A 22608-nucleotide genomic window follows, 5' to 3' on the forward strand; every position below is an offset into this window, starting at 1 on the left:
CATTCTTACATACAACAACATCCCGTTGTCAATAACCGGAGATGGCTAGCACTTCCCTACCCCACCTTCCAGCCGAGCTGTGGGCCCAAGTCCTCCAAAACGTCGACGATCCATTCACCCTATGGATTACCTGCCGTCAGGTATCGCGTACCTGGAGAACAGAAGGTGAACACGTCTTTCGCACGATCTTCCTTCCAATCCTCCATATTGAGTGGACTAGAGTTGCATTTGGCCGAATAGCACACACTATCATTGCTATTCCAGACGAGCACTCCATCAAATCACAATCAACAACGCTGTCCCTTGTACTTCGATGGGGTGAACCAAGATTCGAGGTCATGGCCCCAATCGACCCGGAGGATTCCACGCGTGACAAATTTAGGAGAGAACTCGCTTGGATCACTAAATATAACGACCATTACTTATGGTTATACAATTCGCCTCTTGAGATGAATGAGCAGGCCATTTGGTTTGACACGGCAGACGGGCGATATGCATTTGTCGGTAGTGCTGAGACCATCGCATTCACTCCTCAGTACCCTGCTCAAGAATAAGATATGAGATACAGGTGCCGAGTCACATGCAACTGGAAAGTTTTGATGGATGCGCTCTTTGCGGAAGAAGTGTTTGTGCGGCGAAGACATCCGGGCCCGTCACTCTATGAGCTTGGAGAGCAAGGCATGCATGACATTGTGGCTGGGGAGTATCACCCAATGCAACCAAGGACAGTCCTTGCTGAGAAGTTCAAGCCGCTGTACGCCGCTGCTTTCCAAGAGAGGTTACGTCGTGCATTCAACAGGGAGGGTGTGGATCTCTACACTCACGACAGCTTTACTAGCGTGTGTAATGCGAATCAGCAACTAGATTACCACATTGAGAAAACTGGATGCGGGTGGATGATGGAATGTAGGTTCGAAAGACTGCAAACTTTCTTGAATAGTCTTCTGAAGCGAGAGAGGAAAAGATGGGACCGGGATATTACAGGACGACAAGCTTACATGAGGCTTGTGTAGGAAAGGCATTTAACCAATTTTCGAAATCAATAAATGCTCCAACATACGTTTGGTGTGGATGGATTTGAATCTCTATTCTATACTCTACGGAACCAGAAAAGGTTCGCTGCAGAGTCAATATAACACAACGCCAATAGCATCGTGAAAGTGCTCAACCTAACTATGCCGTGATTGGGTGGGTTGCAGCTCATGGGAAGAGGACGTCTCAGTCGGAGCACTTGGTTCTGCCTTCTTCCAAACTGACCCACGCATACTTTCTGGTACCGTGATAGCGAAAACGCTGAGGAAGAGCCCAATGCCACTCAATATGACGCAGCTGTAGTACACACTTCTATATCCAATGGTACTAAGCTCACCCTGAGGAAGATTTGCGTCTCCATACGTCTTCTCGATACCCTCTGCAACTGCAGTAAGCACAGCCAAACCAAGCACGCTACCGCCGACCTGCAGTGCGACGTTGAAGACGCCGGCGGCAGCACCCTGATCCGATCTGGAAGCGGAAGAGACGACGACGAAGTTGGCAGTGATGTAGACAGCACCAATACCAGCGATGTACAAGATCATCCCTGGGAAGGTGTAGCGCCAGTACGAGGTATCTTCGGCGATGAAGCTGAAGAGGAGCACGCCGGGGATAGAAAGAGCCCAGCCGATGATAAACTGCTCATACAGTTAGTACATTCACTTCAAATTAGGGGGTAATACCATACCATAGTCCTTGCGCCGAGGATGGGGACGAGACGACCCGAAAGAGTGTTGAAGATGAGAGCGCTCACGCCGAGTGGGATGAAGAGCACTGAGGTGTGAATGGCACTCGCGCCGTAGGACTGGAGCTGGACAGTAAGGAAGTATGTGCATGCTTGTCGCACGGCATATGTGTTGACAGCAAGAACCAGTGTGAGGTTGAAGGACAGGTTGCGGAAGAGATGGGGAGCCAGGATTGCCTGGGAAGCTGAACGTTCGTGCAGAACGAAGACAACGAGCAATACAACCGACACCGCCAGCGTGGCGATGATCTTAGCGTCATCCCAACCTTCTGTGTTGGCGGAAGTAAGCGCGTATGTGAGGAGGAGGATACCGGGAATGCCAAGAGTGATACCAAAAGCGTCAAATCGGATCAGGCGCTCCTTGACCGATTGGAAAAGCTTCTTTTTTGGCACCTGAGCGCTCTCATCGACACCTGCTCCATCTGCAGGAGGTGGAGTGATAGTACGAGGACAGGGGACGCGTGGAAGAACAGCATATGCCGCTGGAATGACGATTCCTGAGATGATCAAAGAGATCCAGAAAATCCAACGCCATCCCAAGAACGCTGTGAGGACACCACCAAGGATGAGTCCAATGATGAAGCCCAAAGAACCTGCGGCGCCCCAGATCCCAAGCGCTTTCGCCTTCTGCGTTGGATCGGTGAAGTGCAGAGCAATGTGCGCCTGCGCTGGAGGGATGGTGAAAGCAGCGCCTATACCCTGGAATGCTCTAGCAACCACCAGTCCTATGAAGGTAGGAGAAAGGGCGCAGACCAGACTGAATAAAGCGAAGAAGATCATGCCAAAGAGCAGAACACGGCGATGACTAGACTGACGTTAGTCATGCCGACGACGTAGGATCATGGAAACCAACCCAAAGATGTCTCCTCCGCGACCACCTAGCAGTAGGAAGCCACCAAACGTGAGAGCATAGGCAGATATGATCCATTGGAGGTCTCCAACATTTATTCCAAAGTCTGTTTGTATGGTAGGAAGCGCAATCGTGATAGCACTCAAGTTTGCCAGATCGAGAAACATCGCAGAGCAGCTGGAACTTTGTGTTAGTCAGGTTCAAAGCGAATGCGATCGTTACTAACACAACAGCCAGGATGAGGTAGGGACTGCTCCCTGCCATGCGATCAGGGAGAGCCTGAACTTGTCGGAAAGCCATCATGTGTGGTCTTGAGCTGCAGACTATGGCAAAGGGTGGAAGACAGACAGCTCAAGAATACCAGAAGATATTTACGATATCGTTAGATGGATCGAGCGAAGCGGCGACGGTTTATCCCAGGGTGGTAACGTCGACTCATCCGGGCTAGCCCTGATATGGCATAGCGCAGGGAGTCAAAAACACAGGGCTAAACGAAGGCAGCTTGCCACGGGCCGTTCGCCTCGATCCCCATGCCTGGCTATGCACCGAAACGCCATGGCCCAGACGGGAGCGCCCTCGTACCGCCTCTGCTCCCCAACGAACACCGCGTTCTAAATGAATGTTGATTGAAAGCGGGACTGCCAACTTGTGCGGCCGGCGCCACTTCCGGTTGGCTCATGCAGGCTTCCACCACATAGGACAAGCTCGTCCATGCTTCAAGTGAGGTATTTCCCGAGCGCACAAACGGCCCATTATTACGTACATCTATACCCATGAGGCTAGGAACCCGCTGAACGAAGTTAAGCTGCGGGAATAAAGCTTAAGTGGTTCAAGAGCTTGGACGGCACGCCTGATTGTCGAAACGCCGTAAGGGCGTAAATGATGTTCAGAAAGCGCCCTTTTCTACATACAGCCTTTCTACCGGAGGCGAGAACATGAGGTCTATTAGAGGCTGCGAGAATTCTCATCTTAAAAACCAATCTACAACTCGTGCGCTGCAGGACAACAGGCTGTTCTGTACATACGTATGGTGAGAATTCCTGCTAGCAAAAGCTTGATTCTGCCAAGGTATGGGACGGCCCGTCTGATGGACCGGGACACAGGGGTGACAACCGACTTGCTTGGCAGCCCTTTGTCCTGTTCTTGATTTTGTCCATGAAAGACGATCGCTGATGCCTGAAATGCTTCAAGAGCGAAATCACCACGAAAGACACGGCACAGGCCAAGCTAGAAGGAGGTAATATAAGCTCGCATTGCTTTCTTCGTCCTTTCACGTAGGTGCTCTGCTGACGGAAGCGTGTAGCAGATTTGAGGATCCGCACTGGAATGACCCATCGAGGCAAAACGGGTGCTTAGCTCGGCGGTGACGATCACCAGCGTCTCAACATGTGCCAAACCGCCGAGCTTGCTGTACGAACCCTGGCGGCAACTGCATGACATTGTAGCTCACGCTGCTGACGGGCCGAAATGTATAGCAGCTGCAAGTAAGACTCGCAGATTGCAGCATGGGGAGCCATATTTGCTGCGCGCGCCACTGTTCCCTACTCTAATAGATACCTTCAAGTTTTCATGTTCTATTCTGAGAAAGGAAAGCTGCAACATCGTCCTGACGTGCTTCATCTCAAGACAGGTAAGCAATTCTGTGCGGAGAATACTGCGAGTCACCGTATCTGTCAGAGCCCAATTGCTCTCGCGAGCTCAAGAGACAGGGTACTTGCTTTCGTATGGTGCAATGTACAGCTTGCAAGGCGGCTGCCATCTCCGACACCATCGTGGCGCTACAGCTCAGGCCTCCGGCCCACTAAGTCTCCAAATCCGCCGGCCGCTTGCCTCAAGTCTTGTGTCCTGTCGGCAAAATTTCAAGCGTGTTGGCAGAGCTCAACAAACCGTCACAAAACCTGGTCAGGTGGGTTTTATTGTGCGTTGAATCAGTCAAAATCAAGAGGACTTTCAAGACGACATGAGGAGCTGACACGCCAACTCAAGCTACTCAACGGCGTTCATTGGACATAGAGAGTCGCATCACGCTTACCCTCGGTAGGCTTTCTGGTGATCAAAAATCGAACTGTACCCGATCAGCGACATCTTGACCCAGTAAGGATAGAATCCAGCACTATTACGAGTCGTGAAACCCAAACCTCGGTCCATCGTTATTGCATTCCAGTGGAGTAGCGTTCCCATCCGAATCAATAATCCGCCGCAAATACGAGACACCTCTAAGGCCACCAAGCACTCGCTAAACCCTTGATACAGGATTTTCTCCCATGCGAGGTTTTCCTGCACGTAAGCTACTTTCCGCCCACGCTTAGTGAGCGCCACAAGAGTAAGGGTTGCATACAGCCATGAAGAAACCGAGAATTTTCCACCATGGATCATGCAAAGGGGGTAGGCGAAGGAATATCCGACATACCGGTGATGCATCCGGAAAGGCAAGCTGAAAGGGCGTATATAAATGGTATGTCGCCAGCTTAAATATCCATCAAGCAATTCTTTTGCAAGAACATCTCCGCCATGTCTCTCGAACCCATGCCCTTTTTGAGCGGCCCCGTTGCGAGCAACGCAGGGCCTCATGAGCATCGTGATCCACCCAGCGATATTGTCTCTGTGATACCGTTGTCGAAAGTGCAACAGGCACTTTGGCTAGATTACCTGGTCAGACCTCATGTGTCTCATTACCATCTGAGGCTTGAAATTGACGTATCTTACCTGAACCCGAGCCTGGAGAAAATCCTTCAGGGTGAGTATGTCTATGTTTGAACAGTGTGCCTTGCTGACAACAGAGTTGTAGTCATCCAGACATTAGGAAACAGCCATCAAATGTTAAGAACAACATTCCATCTTGATGGCGATAACCAGGTAAACAGGCCATTCATGGCTGTTCACTCACAGGATACATCAGTCCAGCGGTTCGAGATCATCAACGACGAGGCAAGGCTCTCCTCCTCTCTTCTTCGCGGCTTCAACCTTTCGGCGGAGTTCCCAGTGCGCTGGGTTATACACCATAGCGTTATGTTCGAAGCGGGGAACCTACAGACCAAGTGCAAACTATTCGCTATCGGCCACCACATCGCCGTGGATGGCTTCAGTCTGAGTATCTTATCTAAAGAGATACTGCAACTCCTGGACGTTCAAACGCAACAGCCTGCTGCTGAGCAGTCAGGCCTTTCATACGGAGAATACGTCCAAAGACAAGTAAATCGTATCGTCTGCTTGATATCTAGCCCACTAACACAACCCAGGACGCATACTTACGCAGCGTAAGCGGACGAGCAGCCAAAGAATTCTGGCTGTCGCAGGTCATGCACGCCTCGCCTTTCTCATGGCGTGTCGCACCTCCAGTCAAGACCACGGCTGACTACCGGCGCATGCACACATGGGCATTCTTCCCTAACGAGCAGCTCCAGAGGTGGAGTGAACTGTACAAGACATCGTGGTTCCGTGTTGCATCTACTGTCGTCAGTTTGGTTACAGATGGGAATGCAGAACCCGCCCCACATCACGATCGGGCGCTGTTCGTAGCGTTCGGCGCTCGCCCTAAAGAATTCCAGAATTGCGTTTCGCATATGGCGAATACGGTGTGTACTGGAGAGACAACAATCAACGCGTAAGCTGACGCAGACAGATGCCAGTCAAAGTCCCGCTCGCACGCTTATTGCAGAACAACGCCACATTCTTGGAAGCTGTCAAGGCGTTTGGAAAGAACCTCTCCACCGCGAAGAAACACGAGATGTACCCGTTCCTCAGCTTGATCGAGGAAGCGCGAAAGAAGATGGACGAGCGGCAACTCAACTTCAAGGTAGCAGTGACGTTCTCACCCAAGCTGGCTAGCAAGGCGTGTTCGATATACCCTGTGGAAGGCGTTTGGGACCTGTTCTTCTGCTTCCTCGAGCATGATGATGGGGTTTCACTTGGTGTAAGTTCTTCTCGACGTGTTCTAAACAGTGGCTAATGTCAAAAGGTCATTGCGAATCCCGATATTTTTGGCGATGAAGCCATGGCGAAACTGCAGGCGGAGTTTATCACCACGGCGAAGTTATCGCAACAAGACAACTCGTTCAGACTTCGCGACCTCCCGTTCTTTCGGGACCGTGGAGTCGCCAGCATCACCAACGGCCCGGCAGTGGAGGATGTTGAGACTATAAGCAGTTCGCGAGTACATCTTTGGATCAAGAAGCGTGCCGCTGGGCAACCCAACACCATCGCGTTGTCTTCGGCCGAGCGTAACGAGACAATGACATACCGCGAGCTGGCGGAGCGTAGCAGTCAGGTTGCCCATTACCTCGTGGCGAATGGTTTATCTTCAGGTGAAGGCGTGCTGCTGCACATTGCTCGAGGGTTCAACACAGTCGTATGGCTACTTGGAATCCTCGAAGCGGGTGCTTACTACGTCGTGTTGGACAGAAAGTTACCCGACAAACGGAAAGCCGCCATTGCCACCACCTCCAAAGCGAGGTTCCTGGTGACTGATGACTTCAAAATTCAGCAGGTTTTGTCTGACCTGACCATCACGGTGGTGAGCCTCGATGTTGTCGATCGAGAACTACAGACGCAGCCGGTGACGACCCTAGATAGTACCACGAAAGACAATGATCTTGCCTACAGTAAGTCCCATCTTCGGCAAGCTCACACGGCGGTACTAATGATTCGTAGTCATCTTCACGTCAGGCTCAACCGGGCAACCAAAGGGCGTTATGGTCGAGCAATCGAACCTGAGCCACTACGTCAGTGCCACCAGCAGTGTCGTGAAGATTGGCCCGGGCAGCCGAGTGCTCCAGTTCGCGACATTCGCGTTCGACGCATCAGTTTTGGAGTGGGCAGTTACGCTATCGTATGGCGCAACTCTGTGCTTTGTCGATCATCCGGAGCTGCTTGTAGGAGACTATCTCGCGACTGTCATCGACAAGAACGAGGTCAATTTCTTCCACACTACACCCTCAGTGCTTGCCACGATTCCGACGGACAGGTACTTGGCTTCGCTTAGGATGATATCCGTTGGGGGTGAGCCGTCATCTGCGGGACTGCTTGGAAAGTGGAGGCAGCGAAGCCAGCTCCTGCACGCTTTTGGCCCGACGGAAACAACGTATGTTGTGGCCTTTTACATTGCTTAGGAGGACAAGCTAACAAACGTAGTGTTATCGTGACAGTTGAAGTCATTGGCGAAGACCAGCGCAGCGACGCTCCGCTCCCATCGCCATCCAAGATTGGAAAGCCGTTCCCCAACTCGCGAATTCTCATCTGCGCCGATGATAACAACGACGAACTCCCAACTGGCGAGCACGGAGAAATCTGCATCGCTGGCCCTCAAGTCTCTCGTGGCTACATAGGCCAAACCGAGCTTACGCAGAAACACTTCCACACCATCCAGCTGGACGGTCACAATACGCGAATGTACCGGACAGGCGATAGGGGATTTCTGGATGCAGATGGCAAATTATGTATCGGCGGACGCATGAAGAACCGCGAGATCAAACTAAGAGGCTACCGCATGGACTTGTACGAGATTGAGAAGAGCATTTTGGACAATAGTCCCGAGGTGCAAGTCGCCTCCGTGCAGGTGCATGCAGATTCGTTGGTAGCATTTGTTGTACCAGAAACGGCCCCATGCGATGTCATTCGTGGAAGATTGGCGTTGGAGGTGCCGTCTTACTCTCTCCCTGCTCGATTCCTTGCAGTGCGATCTCTGCCATTGAATAGTAATGGGAAGATAGACCATGCGCAGGTTTCTGAACAATTAGAAAGTCTGCTTGCGTCATCTCCAAAGACAAGTCCTGCACAAAAAAAGATATCAAGCACGAACTCGAAGTCAATCGAGTCAGGCGCATCTTCAAGCCATAGAAAGAGCGTGTCGAAAGTTCTGAGGGATCTTTGGACGCAGACTCTTCGTCTGACAAGTCCACCCAGCTCCGATATATCCTTTTTCGAAGCTGGCGGACACAGCATCACCTTGATCGAGCTTCACAAGCGTATCATAAGCCGTTTTCCTGGCTGTGAGATAAGCTTACTGGACATCTTCCAAGCACCCACCATCGAAAAACAAGCTGCGTGTCTCGCTGGGAAGATGGAAGTATCCGAACAAAGACCTCCTTTCTCCGAGAGTAATTATGGTTCTAGTTCTGATAGTGACAGCGATTCAGAGGCTCCTACAGCTGCTACATCTCTCAGCAACTCTCTGGACCTTGATGACAACAAGTTCGCCATTGTAGGTCTGGCTGGATACTTCCCCGGTGCTGTTGATGTGGATAGCTTCTGGCAGATGATCATCAACGGTAAAACAGCTGTCAAAAGTCATGATGAAGTTGTCGCGCCCTCTGATATGGCGGAGGATGAGATCTTTGTCCCTCGATACGGTTCTATGCCCGATCTTCCACCAGTCACAGCTGGAGCATGGAACATGACTCCGGAGGAGGCTGGCCTTACGGATCCGCAGGTATGATGCTAATTCCATTCGGAAGACCCTTGCTAAGAGAAAAACTATAGAAACTGCTCTTCCTCTCCATTGCGTCCGAAGCGCTCGCAGATGCCAGAATCCCCATCGCCAAGGGCGTACCCAATCCGACCGGCGTCTTCATCGGTTCAGCACACAACACACATAAAGATGCGCCTAACACGCCCTTGCCCGCCGACAGCTTTCAAGCGCGTCACCGTACGCTCCTTGATCCGCCAATCTCTACTTTCACAGCCTACAAGCTCAACCTGACGGGTCCTAATGCGACGCTCAACACAGCTTGCTCAAGTGCTTTGGTCGCTCTGCAGCACGCTCTTTCTGCTCTACGCGCCGGCGAGTGTCCCGCTGCCCTTGTCGGTGGAGTAACCGTCGCCTTTCCACAGTTGGGTGGGTACGTGACAGCGCCAGGCCAAGTGTTCAGTCCGACGGGTCATTGCCGTCCGCTCGACGCCGCTGCCGATGGATCAGTGCCAGCTGATGCGGTAGCTGCCGTAGTTGTGAAGACGCTGAGCGCAGCGCGCCGTGACAACGACGCCGTCTATGCGGTGATTGAGGGTTGCGCGACGGGGTCTGACGGCTCGGTCGACAAGGTTGGCTTCACCGTGCCATCGAGCACAGGCCAGGCGCGAACAGTAGCTAAAGCCATTAGGAGCGCAGGCATAGCCCCCGAGGCGTTCAGGTACGTTGAGTTGCATGGAAGTGGGACGAGCATGGGAGACGCGCTGGAGGTGAGCGGATTGGAGCAAGCGCTTGACCAGGTGCAACAGCCCGGTGAGGTTAATGGGTGCGTCGTCCATGTGGGCAGCAACAAGGGTGCTTTTGGCAACACAGAAGCGGCAAGTGGTATGTTGAGTTTGGTCAAGATGGCGCTGGCTATCTCGAATGGCTTCATTCCGCCGATGTCGGAGTTGAATGCGCCGAACCCGATGTGCAACTTCGAGAGGAGGTTGCGTCCGCTACTCGGTCAGCTCAAGTTGGGGCAGGATGATAGAGTGGGTGTGACGAGCTTGGGGTATGGGGGAACGAACGCACATACAGTGCTTTGCGCTCCGGAAACACATGGTGTTCAGAGGCGGTCGAGAAGTGCTTGAGGTTGCTTGCTTGGTTGTGAGGAATAGAATACAATGCTTCAGCAGGTACTCGAACATATCATCTAAGTACAGCGGTGAGTATGTGGCGAGTGGAAGAAAAGCAAAACCAGCACAGCTCGCGTCAGAACAAGCAAGAGCGGGTGGCCATGAACCTTGTGCTGATCTTCTGTCGGCCCAGCGCAGCAGTAGAGATAGAGCCGTGTTCAGTGTCTTCACATAGGCAAGACACGAACGCCGTAGTTACATCAAGCAAAGAAATGAATTGAATATGTAAACAAGGTGACAGGAGATACCATATATATGCCATCGTGTTGCACCAGAACCGCATGAAGCCTCATCACACATCCACTCTTTAACCCATTACGTGCGCATCCTTGCCTTATCTGTTCGCCTTACCTCGGACACAGATCTAGACGAGTTGTCTTACAGTAACCATCCCATTCTCTGTAGTTAGTGCCTCCATACGTACTTTGTTCATAGATTTTCATTGAGCTGACCCCTGATGTAGAGCAGAAATCACCCGTCCCTGGGCAATCTCCGCCTGGGTTGTGACTGGTGACTTTGCATTTTGGAAGACAAGCTTGGACAGTTTTCGGTCCGCCGGGACATTGCAACACCAAAGGATGACAACTGCAAGCGTCATTCTGAGTACAGACTCTGATCTGACCAGCACGTCTTTTTTCGATCATGGTGGAGTCAAGAAGCTCGAAGGTTATATTCTCAGCGAACGGCAGTGGCGAGAAGTCATAGGTTGCAGGTGCGACTGATGCGGCTGATGGGGGCAGTTTGACTGACGTCTCGTTGCGGGCCGTTGGATACCCTGTTGAATTTTGTACACAAAGAGTTGGGTCGTCCCACGCTGCCCGGGCGGTGTAGCTCCAAAGCTTCGTCGAGTTGTAAATCGTTTCAAGCGTATAGTAGATTCGACAATTGGCAGCTTGATATTGGAACTGGAGGGGCGTAAGCTCTGTGCCACGCACTTGGTTTCTGATGGTGAAACCGGCATAATCAATCCTTATTCCTGAATCTGTTCGGTCGGGCAGTTGCAAAGCTACTTCAGGCTTGTCCACAGACAAGTACTTCAGTCCTGCTTCAAAGTCTTCGTCTAGGGCATCGGAAGAGTATGAGGCGGCGCCACGACTGCCACTAACTGCTTGCATAGGGCCGGGTTTTGGCTGACCGCCGACGACAATAGTCTTAACTCCAGCTTGGTAGGTCATGAATTCAACAAAAATAGCGCATGCAGAGGCGCAAAGACCATCAGTAAGAATGACAATATCTTCAGGAGCCCAAGGCGGTAGGGTGTCGGTAATGGGCTCGTCCGGATTGTACCCGTATGGATAGTTGCCGAATGCGGCATAGTCGAAACTTTGGTCAGACAAGTTGTATCGTTGACTTCCTGAGAACCTATCGCCATTGCTAGCCTCTGGGCCGTAAAACTCGCTCCAAGACGCAAAGTCTTCTCCAGTAGCGGCGTTGATTCGGTTAGTGACGATCCACTCGTTCGCTGCCAAGTGGGAGTTCTCAGGTTGATTGTGACCTGACCGATTCCACCACTCCGTATAAGCTTCACCGAGAATATTGCTCAATTCGTGACTGCGTTGGCGGCTTGCCCCGTTCGGCTCGAAACTCGGAAAGAATTGTTTGAAAGTATCGTAGGCGAGGAGGACAAGGCCCCCAGAATTTTGCTGGAGATCAATAATGACGCGGGAAGCCTGCCTCTGTGACGCGTTGCCAACGAAGTCATGGACCGCTTGCCGAAAACTGGAAATGTCCTGACCGTCCTGAAAGAATGAGGGTATGCTAAGGACGGCGGTGGAATTGTCGTCTAACATGTAGCTAGATACGATGCCTCCTCCTACGATAGAAAGATCGGCTTGGGTAGTCATAGGGTTGTTCGGATATGCTCCATGGCTGTCCATGCACCAGTTCTGGTTGGATGACGCCCCTTCGGTACAATAGGCTTCCAGTACCGCTGTAAAGTTGAAACTACTATCGCTGTCGTTGGATGGTGGCTGACTCTCGTCTTTCATAGTAGGCCACCACTGTCCGCCTTCAACATAGCTCTCTGGTAAATTTCCGAGAACAAAATAATTGTAGAAATCGCCGCCGGTGGTGAGGGGTCCAGTGTCCTCACAATCGACGCAAATCGCCCACCAGACGGTCTTGACAACAGTGTCATTTTGAAGTGTAAAGTTGAGGGCGTCGGAGAAGATTCCATCCCCAGGGTAGAGATTTGCCGATTGGAATGTACTGGGAATACCCTGGATGTCGAGTGCAGGATTGTTCATTATCGCGTTCCAATCAGCATGTGGTTCTAAGAAGCCTTCAGAGTTCTGTTCGGCGAAAGTTTCCAGATATTCGATCACGTCAACCCCGTTGATGTGGGTCACAGGCGACGCTTTGTGCTCTCCAGTCTCCCAAGCTTTGCGCAAGTCTTCATCAAGGTAGATGTCCGGCGCTTGCTTGCCGTCAATAGACGCACTTGCAAGCCCATATGAGCCAACAAACGAGAAAGCCGACAAGATCCCGGAATTGAGAACAACGTGCGTGTCGCGTATCTGGTTTACCAGGAGCTGAATTTGTGCTTCGAACTCGTATTGATTTCTGTAGCCAGCCTTAGTCACGTTCTGCTTAATCTCCTGTAGAGCTTCTTCGATGTCGAACGGTGCCCGTTGGTAGCCGGTGGGTGGCGCTTTGACATAACCCAATGTGGATTGGAACTGTAAGGTCATGTTGTAATAGTCGATAAAGCGCATTGCGACAGCTGGGTTCAAAGGGACACTTTGCAAGCACTCATACACCAACGATGCACGGAATAGTGTATATCCTATTCTAGTGATCAGTCGAGGTGTCCTCCTCAGTTGTATACTATGGCACTTACCGTTATTTACAGCGACGATGATGTCTCCACAAACAGTAGAGGCAGTAGGAGGGTCGACTTGTCGCGAGGCGAAAGGTCCCTTCAGAGGATTTGCCCATCCACATATCAACAGGCACGATATAGCCAGGAACTTAACGAAAGACATGGCGAGTGATAATGAATTAGTAACCGAAGCAGGTGGTGTTGATGGTAAATGAGGTGAACTTGTTCAGCTTCTTAAGTCTGATGTGTCGCATCTTGTGTGACCCTTCACGGACCATACCGATGGCGATGTACATCTATGGTGTGCGGTTGCTTGGCCTCCACAAGAACTCCCGGAAATTAGAATAGTGCATGAACGGTAGGCCGCCGACGTTTGATAACGAATGAATGAACACTTGCTCCCGCCAAGCCCAGAAACGATCGATCGCCACATGCACAGAGAATAGACCGCTGCAGGGGTAAAACAGATCTTAACACATTCTAGGTCTTGACTGGGGTCGCGCTGGAAGGCGGCCAGTCGATGTGTGGCTGCGTGTATGGAACACAGGACCTGGCGCAGTCGTCTTACACGTCAGCCGCACTTGGTTCTCGCATGTCCTTTTGGCCAGTTCACTCGCGACGACGTCTCAGCAGATTTTGTAGAAATACAACTCCCTTGTTCGATGCAATTGAGATCGTTGAGAGACTGCGTACGACTTTGCGTAACCCTCTTGTTAGCTGAATGTCCAAATAGTAGATAGACGCTGGGTGACAGGAGCCCCTAGTCCTCCGTGAAGTCCGATACACAAACATAGCCCAGATTAGCATCCATCGAACTAATACTGAACGCAGCTGAGGGGCGCATCTCGTGCGATGAAGTCTTCTTCCAATCACAAATGGAAACATTCAAGATCTGAGAAGGCAAAAGAAGGCAAAAGAGGGCAGAAAAGTAAAAACTGCGGATTGGGAATCAGGCAAATCTTTCCCAGGTTATATCGAATCAGAGATAAAAGTGCTGCATGCGGCTGGCCATTGCAGCGTTACATTGGCGTTCCTGCAGGCTGGCACACAGCTTGTTGGGAGATTTTCATTCGACTATTACGCGCCGGGTTAATTGACCGCCTGCCTGACATAAGCCACATGCACGGACGTTGAGGGAATGGAGCTGACCTGCTGAAACACCTCAACCGTTTGATTCTGAAAAGCAATATCTGCGACTTCCAAAGAACAGTAACGAATGGGTGACAGCTTCCTCGCAAAGATTTCCGCAATCTTGTGGCGCCTGCGAGAATGTCGGACGCTGAGGCTGGAGTCGTTCCAGATTCTTTCGGGCTGCAAACTCACGTACCGCACCCAGCCTTGAGCCTAAACACACCACATGGCAGCGAATATGATGCCACCCTATTCGAGAAATTCTTTGCGTGTCCTGCTTTCTGTTCGTGGTCTTCAGGTAGTAGATCCTGGCAACTACACTGCTATGGAGAACCTGGGTGTGGCAAGGTAAAGTCCTTGTGATTTACTGGAGCGCATGCTTACCATGACAGACGACTATGGCTGCTTTTGCTGCCAGTCATTTACCATCTAGCATGAATGGAATCAAAACGGCTACAGCATCGGTCTCTATTACTCAACATGTGGGATCTACATCGTTGGATTTTGTGGAGGATCTTTTTCAACTCATATACTCCCAATTTGGCGTTGAACACCATGCAGATTACGAAGCATACCAGCTTGAATGTTACTCCGGCCATCCACGAACTGAGCGAATCGGGATACTGATTAGAGCTTTGAGTAGTGTCGCCCCTGGTGCTTGCAAGTTTCTTATACTAGACGGATACGATCGCATCAACGAAGCATTGCAGTCAGCTGTTGATGCCCACTTGTCCGCTTTGGAGTCCAGTGGTCTTAAGGTTATGATCACTCGCAGAGTTCCGATCTTCTCTATATCTCCCAAGAAACAGTGCGACGGATGCGGGAAGGAGTACTTGGAACTCTGGTGGGCATGTCGGAGTTGCGATATGTTCGATCTATGTTACGACTGTGAAAAGAAAGAACAGCTAGAAGGATTTCACATGTGCCCAGCAAACGACCTCAGGGAAATCTATCAGCATGTTAGTATCAAGTTGGGTCACTTCCACATCGAGCGCCTACTCGACAAAAGACTGAGGATGCACTATCCCAATATTCAACCAGAGGAAACGGATCGTATCATCGCATATATCAAGTCGAAAGTTGATGGTAATATAACACTTGCATTGTTATACCTGGAAGACGTCTTCACCCGAGACGAAATCTCTACTTTCAGCGTGGATCGAGTGGACGACAGGCTGCCTAGAGATGTTATCGCTTATTTCGACAACGAGATGAGCTTCATAGAACGCAAACCGAAGCCTGAGCGCCTACCACCATTGTTTGCAATTGCTGCCGCTGCAGATCATCAATACGGGATTCTTCTGGACGAACTTGAACAGTGTATACGCCTTGCTCAGAGCACTTGTTCGAACTTAGATTACCCCAGGTCTGTTGAAGACGTCTTTACTGCAGCGAATGGTTGGCTTGCAAATGCACACACCAAAGACCGAAGAGTGGGTATTTGTTGCAAACCTACGTTCCCTCTGTATGTGAAGGAGAAGTACAATGATTCATTAGAATGGGCGAGGAGCCAAGTCAATTGTAGCGTGGAAGGAAGGCTTAGTACCGTCACATCCCAGCAGTTTCAGGATATTTCCTCACCAATCGAAACACCCGATCTCTTGGGGAGCACATTCGACACGTTAGCAAGCGAAAGGCCTCCTTCAACCCCGTTGATGAGCCTCGAACATGGCCTTGGCATCCGGCAACTCGATAATACATCTGATCGCGCGATGTTCCTTAGTAAGGACGAGAGACTGGTCCAATCACCACCTAGTCTTAGCAGTGCCGAGTATGTACCGGAAATAACTCAGGATATCTTTTCGGCCCAGGAGTCTGAAAGAAAGATCGTTCAAACAGGCACGGCTTCAACTCAGTCGCTAACACGAGTGTGCGACTTTTGCATCAGCAATATAGTAGAGTCCGCTGCATCCTCTGGTCAACATCGTCTTTCAATGAATGGTGCGAGTTCTGCTCTGAACCATTGTACGTTTTGTACCTCGCTCTACGGTAGCGTGAGAGACTCCTTGCTCAATGCTGAAAATTGGCCGTTGTATCATTGGACCCTTCGAGCACTACCACGCGGTAGAGAGTTAAGAGGATCGATGATGTTACGATTTTGGTCTTCTCATCCGACGCTCACAACTAAGTCTTTTCGATTCTTACCAGAAACTGATCTGCATGTGCGTGCTTCTGAGGAACTACCGAAAACAACAAATCTAGACCTTAGTGGCGGGACCCAAGTCAACAGATGGATGGACATTTGTATACGCGATCATCAAGGCTGCAGTAAAGCCTGGCACGCCCAGCGATCCCCTCCCTTATTCCTACCGACACGACTTCTGGATGTTGATACTGGAGATGACAGTACTATCCGCTTAGTGGATACCAAGATAACAAAGGTCAAGGGACCTTACTGCACATTGAGCCACGCGTGGGGACCTCGAGAGAAGCCGTTCCTCACTACCAATGTGTGGAACATGGCAAAGCATCTGATCACCGGCATTTCCCTAGACGAGCTTCCACTTAACTTCCAACAAGCAATACAGGTGACCCGCTTCTTAAAGGTGCGGTACATCTGGATCGACAGTCTCGCTATTGTGCAGGAACCTCTAGGTGACTTTGCGAGAGAAGCCGATCTCATGCACAAGGTGTATCGATACTCACATTGTAACATTGTCGCAGCGGACTCGAAGGATGCCCATGGTGGCCTCTTCAGGGGCCGTAAGGCTCACGAAATCCTCCCGGTACAATATCATAGTACTAACGTGTCTCATCATTTGGGTGGGAAGACTTGGACAATTATTCCAGCGGATCTGTGGGAAGCAGAACTCCTAAACTCCCGCATATATTACCGTGCGTGGGTCTTTCAAGGTAAGCAGAATCCATAGGTCCCTGATATCGCGCCCGCCGCCAGACTACATTGCTCTACTGAGCTGACCTTGAGTAATCAACAGAACGCATTCTGTCCCCTCGCATCATACACTTCACAAAACGTCAGATCTTTTGGGATTGTGCTACGCTCTCAGCCTGTGAGGTGTTTCCAAAAGGCCTTCCCTTTCCTCTCGATCATAAAGCAAGCACTGATAGACACTGGAGAGGACGGCTAGCCAGAAGTACTGTCTCGACCAACGCCTTAACTGGTGTTAATGACCACGAAAGTTCCTACACCTTCTGGGTGTCTGCGGTACAAAACTATACGCAATGTGATCTGACGTATCAAGGCGATAAGACGATTGCAATCTGGAGTATCGCGAAGTTGCTGCGCGACGTCATGAAGGAGCAATACGCCGTGGGAATGTGGTCTAAAGGGCTCGAGGAGCAAATGGCGTGGAAAGTGCAAGAAACTCGAAAATGTGAGAGAATGCCAGAGCTCGATGCCAACATTCCTAGCTGGTCATGGGCAAGTGTAAAAGGTCCTGTTGTGCCTCAGCACCGGCTGGCCATACGATCATACAAGGTTAGAGACCATGATGGGGCTATTGTCGAATTCACAGTCAAAGAAGAAACCAGGGAAGGTGACAAGGAGCCTGTATTAGAGAGTAAAACGTTGGCACTGAGGAGTCACGTCAGCTTTGGACGGCTGATAAGCATGGAAGAAGACGAATACCGTCTCCAAGTTTTACACAGAACACCCGGCGGCCCCATTGAAATAGATGCCTTTCTCGATACTCCACTAGCAACTACAGTCATCGACCCACAACAATGCGCATTCATCATCCTCGCCGCATCGGTCACTTCAACCAACCCCAGTGGCCTCCAATTAGGCCTACCTTCTTCTTCTTCCGAAGCATGTCAGACGTACTCAGGTATAGGTCTTCTCCTCATCACGCACTCTGCCTGGTTCGCCAATCAGGAACAACTGCACCATGAATACAAAAGCGCACTATCAGGCTTAAAGCCATCTCGAGAACAAGAATGGCGCCTAGATGCTTTCTCAAAGCTCATGTCCCAGCAGTCAGAGAGAATTATGAAGATGAAAGGGAATATTGCAAGCGTATATCGGCGGATCGGAGCGTTACAGTTTCGCGATATAGACGAGCAAGCCTTCAAATCCTTGACAAACGACCAGAACCTGGAGAATATTTGGTTAGACTGAAAGATTTGTTTGTGTAAAGCTCATGTCCACATCTTCCAACACTAGGTATGGGTCAATATCAAAGAATCCCCATTCTGTCAAGACCAGATATCTCTCCATCTGAACACTACTTCTCCGAACGAACCTCTCTTCCATCATCGCATCTGCAAATTTCCACCGTCAACACCCCTTGCTTATTGTTACATGTATTCGTGATCAGCTATCGCCCCGAATGATATCCTCCTCCCATGCAACGCCCAACCAAACCTTGTCCTCGTTACCAGGGTCCACCTTATCGAAACTCATCTCTGTTCGTATCGAAATAGGAAACAGCTCATCAATCAACGCTCGCATACCTGCGTTGAAAACCTTGACGGGTAGGTCCTCATCGTCATCCATATCGTCATCTACCAGATGCGACTGATAAAGGACGTTGATGAACGGATCGGCTCGAGCGATTGTCGCACTAGTAGCGTCAGGATATGAAGCTGTGTGTCGCTCAAACGATTCAAAGACCTTTTTCGTGGCAACGAGGCAAAGGGGGTGTTGCAGGCCTGATGGCAAATCCCTCCACAACGCAGAATAGTGTCTATCGAGATCAGGCTGGCAGGAAAAAAAAAACGTGTGTTTTGTGCGACTCACTCTCTTATGGCTGCAGGATCCTTGCCTTCCAATCCTGGTTCGTCAACGAACCTGCAACGCCAAAACCTTTGAGAAACCCGAACATCATCTGGATTCGAATAGGAAGCTTCCAAGCGGTCGAAGCTCTGGTGATTTTCACTCGAGAACGTCTCTTTGAATCTGTCCCAGGCACCGCCGTCTGAGAAATTCGCCCGATATACGACGAATCCCCAGTCCTGCTCCCAGATCCCAGCGTTTTTCAATGCGTCGACAAAGACTGCAGGTATCTTACAATCTATCGAAGGCGAAACATAGTGGCGGTGTTGCTGGGGAAAGGGCGCAAATCCTATCACGGCTCCAGAATGATACCTATATATCAAGGACGTTTGCGGTCTGCAACAGTATTCCTCAATCGTGGCACAGAGCCTAGGGAAATCGTGTATGGTGCTGAGGCCAGGATTTTGCAGGGATCGTGCGACCGTAGACTTAGCAATTGTATAGCGCGACAGCAACATTGTACAGGTTTGTATGACACTGGGACCGATCGCGGTACCATGAGGTCTAAAACCGACACGACTGCGCCTCACTCGCCTTTGATGGGCACAGCGATCTGCGGCTGATTCTTAAGGCTACCAACTACAGTATCGCCAAGGATCGACAGGCATCCAGTTTCGACATGCGCATACATGCCTAGCTGGTTGTTGCCTAATGTTGGCTGCCTTGCTGCGAATAACAAAAGCACGCACTGGAAACGTATTCCATCGCCAATCTCATCTTTGAAGCAGAAATCTACCTTTCCACAACCTCTAACGGTACATAACGGCTCCAGGATACGACCAAGCGATATGGCACAGCGTTATCAGGCATGGAAAGATCGCTCCACCATGACCGAGCCCGGTACAGCATCCTGGGACGTGAGCATCAGCGAGGCCGACTTTGCGAAGCTCATAGCCGGTGTCGAATCTCAAAGTATGGAGGAAAGATGGAACGTCTGGAGCGAAGAGGGGAGCCATGGCGAGGACATGCTCGTCCACTTTGCTCGAAGCTGGACAGGCCAGAAAGTGTATATACTTCATTTGGAGGCGAATGAGGGTGATGGCAATACCGGAGGAAAGATCAAAGGTGTCACCTGGGCGCAGAAGCTAGGAGAATATCATATCTCGGAGGAGCAGGGCAAGAGGGACGCGACTATCATAAGCAGAGCCCTGCTCGGCTGCAAGGTCGAAGCGCTTCCAGAGTATGACACTGATGATCTTTACAAACCCGCTTCGACGGATGCATCCAAGGAGCGACAGCGACAGGAGCAAGGCAACAGCTCCGGAAACAAACCCCCGGTCTGATGTCTGGATGTTGGGTATGTCGCTGGCGTGCATGGCGTGTGCGGCGTGTAGCGGATCACATTGCCAATTTCTACCGACTGGAGTAGGTTTAGACAAGGGTCTGATGTGGGTCAAGCGTTGGAGAGCTCGCTTGGACGAGCTTTTGCGGGGATAGCAACGGGTTAGGGCCGGTTGGTAATGGAGCTCTATCAGCTGTATCGAGGGTAGTAGATAAAAGGCTCTGGAATAGTATAAGATGCAATACCGCTCTTCTCAACTGTATCCTTTTACTTCGGCCGTTCTGACTGTTTGTTGTGGCAGAGAAGCTACTGTTACGCGTCGCGTCTCCCCGCATTCGAGCTTCGAGCTCCCCGCAGCATCATTACACTCTGCGCCATCTTTCCTCCTCCTCCAACAACAACAACAACAACAACAACACCGGCAACGACCACGATGGCGTCGCTCATCCGCAATGCTGGACGTCTTCGAGCTCCAGTTCTTGGTGCAAATGCTCGTCTAGCCCCAAAGGCACCAATTGCGCCACGGAGACGATATGCTTCGGCAGCAGCAGCCGTTGCAGACAGCGGAGAGCATTCCTTCTTCCCAGATGAGCCCCGACAGCCAATTGTCAAGACGGCAATCCCCGGCCCAGAGAGTAAAAAGGCCATTGAGAGACTGAGCAAGGTCTTCGACACCAGGAGCTTGAACATGATGGCCGACTACTCCCAAAGCTATGGCAACTAGTATGTTTGGCATGCTACCAGAAGTGAACCGAGACTGACACGAATCAGCATCGCAGACCTCGACGGTAACGTCCTTCTCGATGTATACGCCCAGATTGCCTCCATCCCCGTAGGCTACAACAACCCCTCTCTCCTCCTGGCAGCCACATCCCCCGAAATGGCCTCTGCCATCATCAATCGCCCCGCGCTTGGAAACTTCCCCCAGCACGACTGGGCCGACATTCTCGAGAGCGGTATCCTCTCCGTAGCCCCCAAGGGCCTCAACCAAGTCTTCACCGCCCAAGCCGGCTCCGACGCAAACGAACTCGCCTACAAAGCCGCCTTCATGTGGAGGCGTCAACAACAACGCGGTGGCGCCTCGGCCGATTTCTCCCAAGAAGATATCGACTCGTCCATGAACAACAAAGCCCCAGGCGCCCCCGACATGTCCATTCTATCCTTCAAGACAGGCTTCCACGGCCGTCTGTTCGGCAGCCTATCGACCACACGCTCTAAACCCATCCACAAGCTCGACATCCCCGCCTTTGACTGGCCACAAGCCCCCTTCCCGGTCCTCAAGTACCCCCTCCATGAACACGAGGCAGAAAACGCAGCAGAAGAGCAGAGATGTCTGGACGCAACAGAACACATCATCACCACCTTCCACAACCCACCCGCCGCCGTAGTCATCGAACCCATCCAATCCGAAGGCGGCGACAACCACGCCACACCAAACTTCTTCCGCGGCCTACGCGAAATCACCAAGAAACACAACGTCCTCCTCATCGTCGACGAAGTGCAAACCGGTGTCGGCGCAACTGGGAAATTCTGGGCCCACGAACACTGGGGCTTGAGCACACCACCGGACATGGTTACCTTTTCCAAGAAGGCGCAGACGGCTGGTTATTACTTTGGCAACAACGATCTCCGACCTAACAAGCCGTACCGTCAGTTCAACACTTGGATGGGCGATCCTGCGCGCGCGATCCTCTTCCGTTCCATCATTCAGGAAATCAAGCGCATGGATCTGGTCAATAGTACTGCTGCCGTTGGTGACTACCTCTTCGACGGTCTCCAGAGGCTGAGTGAGAGGTTCCCCCAGGAGATTCAGAATCTGAGAGGAAAGGGCCAGGGCACTTTTATTGCGTTTGATAATGTGCGCCGGGATGAGGTGCTGAAGAAGGCCAAGGGCGAGGGTGTCAATATTGGTGGCAGTGGAGAGAGGGCGGTCCGGTTGAGGCCCATGTTGATTTTCCAGAAACAGCATGCCGATTTGTTGCTTGAGAGATTGGAGAGGGTATTCTTGTCATAATCTGGTTATAATGGGTTGCAAGTATAGGAGTTCTTTTTTTTTATTGGCGTTGGTACACTTCTATACAAGGGGACAATTCTTTTGGGGGAATCAACGAGTGCACGAGGTTTTTCCCATCAACACAGGCCACGGAACTTGAAGACGAATTGACATGTCAAATATGACGGCCGTTTACAAAATTTATCTTGAAATGACTTTTTTGGATTTCTTGTCTCTCGTTTTGCTCGTTCATTCCATGGCATTTTCGGGCCCTTTCCCCTTCCTCTAACTCCAACTCCAACTTCACTTCACTCCAACCCATTATCTATGACGAAACCCCAACAAAGAAAGAACCAAGAACGAATTTGGAATAGGTAACTGGCTTAGGAAGACAGTAAAAAAAAAAGAAGAGCAAGCCCAGCCAAGCCAAACCTCGTG

At 51.0% G+C, this 22608-nt stretch overlaps 8 protein-coding genes across 8 annotated transcripts; 5 read left to right on the plus strand and 3 right to left on the minus strand.

Annotated features, from left to right (window-relative positions):
- Nucleotides 1-338: 338 nt before the first annotated feature.
- Nucleotides 339-554, plus strand: AA0111_g4697 (hypothetical protein; the record flags this gene model as incomplete). Its single annotated transcript, XM_028650727.1, has 1 exon — nt 339-554. One exon carries the CDS (start codon nt 339-341, stop codon nt 552-554), a length of 216 nt encoding a protein of 71 aa, XP_028507545.1.
- A 615-nt stretch (nt 555-1169) lies between these two features.
- Nucleotides 1170-2927, minus strand: AA0111_g4698 (hypothetical protein; the record flags this gene model as incomplete). The annotated part of the gene is made up of 4 exons (XM_028650728.1): nt 1170-1670; nt 1721-2582; nt 2631-2804; nt 2854-2927. The coding sequence occupies 4 exons, from the start codon at nt 2925-2927 to the stop codon at nt 1170-1172; spliced, it is 1611 nt and encodes a 536-aa protein (XP_028507554.1).
- Nucleotides 2928-5138: 2211 nt separating this feature from the next.
- Nucleotides 5139-10163, plus strand: AA0111_g4699 (Polyketide synthase; the record flags this gene model as incomplete). The annotated part of the gene is made up of 8 exons (XM_028650729.1): nt 5139-5364; nt 5416-5819; nt 5867-6202; nt 6250-6540; nt 6586-7228; nt 7278-7707; nt 7758-9054; nt 9105-10163. 8 exons carry the CDS (start codon nt 5139-5141, stop codon nt 10161-10163), a joined length of 4686 nt encoding a protein of 1561 aa, XP_028507553.1.
- A 392-nt stretch (nt 10164-10555) lies between these two features.
- Nucleotides 10556-13192, minus strand: AA0111_g4700 (hypothetical protein; the record flags this gene model as incomplete). The annotated part of the gene is made up of 2 exons (XM_028650732.1): nt 10556-12993; nt 13048-13192. 2 exons carry the CDS (start codon nt 13190-13192, stop codon nt 10556-10558), a joined length of 2583 nt encoding a protein of 860 aa, XP_028507700.1.
- A 4221-nt stretch (nt 13193-17413) lies between these two features.
- Nucleotides 17414-18238, plus strand: AA0111_g4701 (hypothetical protein; the record flags this gene model as incomplete). Its single annotated transcript, XM_028650733.1, has 1 exon — nt 17414-18238. The coding sequence occupies one exon, from the start codon at nt 17414-17416 to the stop codon at nt 18236-18238; it is 825 nt and encodes a 274-aa protein (XP_028507699.1).
- A 195-nt stretch (nt 18239-18433) lies between these two features.
- On the minus strand, nt 18434-18616 carry AA0111_g4702 (hypothetical protein; the record flags this gene model as incomplete). The annotated part of the gene is made up of 1 exon (XM_028650734.1): nt 18434-18616. The coding sequence occupies one exon, from the start codon at nt 18614-18616 to the stop codon at nt 18434-18436; it is 183 nt and encodes a 60-aa protein (XP_028507702.1).
- A 1106-nt stretch (nt 18617-19722) lies between these two features.
- AA0111_g4703 (hypothetical protein) lies at nt 19723-20178 on the plus strand (the record flags this gene model as incomplete). The annotated part of the gene is made up of 1 exon (XM_028650735.1): nt 19723-20178. The coding sequence occupies one exon, from the start codon at nt 19723-19725 to the stop codon at nt 20176-20178; it is 456 nt and encodes a 151-aa protein (XP_028507701.1).
- Nucleotides 20179-20610: 432 nt separating this feature from the next.
- AA0111_g4704 (4-aminobutyrate aminotransferase) lies at nt 20611-22191 on the plus strand (the record flags this gene model as incomplete). The annotated part of the gene is made up of 2 exons (XM_028650736.1): nt 20611-20900; nt 20949-22191. The coding sequence occupies 2 exons, from the start codon at nt 20611-20613 to the stop codon at nt 22189-22191; spliced, it is 1533 nt and encodes a 510-aa protein (XP_028507704.1).
- Nucleotides 22192-22608: the final 417 nt, after the last annotated feature.

Source organism: Alternaria arborescens (genome assembly GCF_004154835.1).
Source record: "Alternaria arborescens strain FERA 675 chromosome Unknown contig_9, whole genome shotgun sequence".
NCBI classification, from domain to species: domain Eukaryota; kingdom Fungi; phylum Ascomycota; class Dothideomycetes; order Pleosporales; family Pleosporaceae; genus Alternaria; species Alternaria arborescens.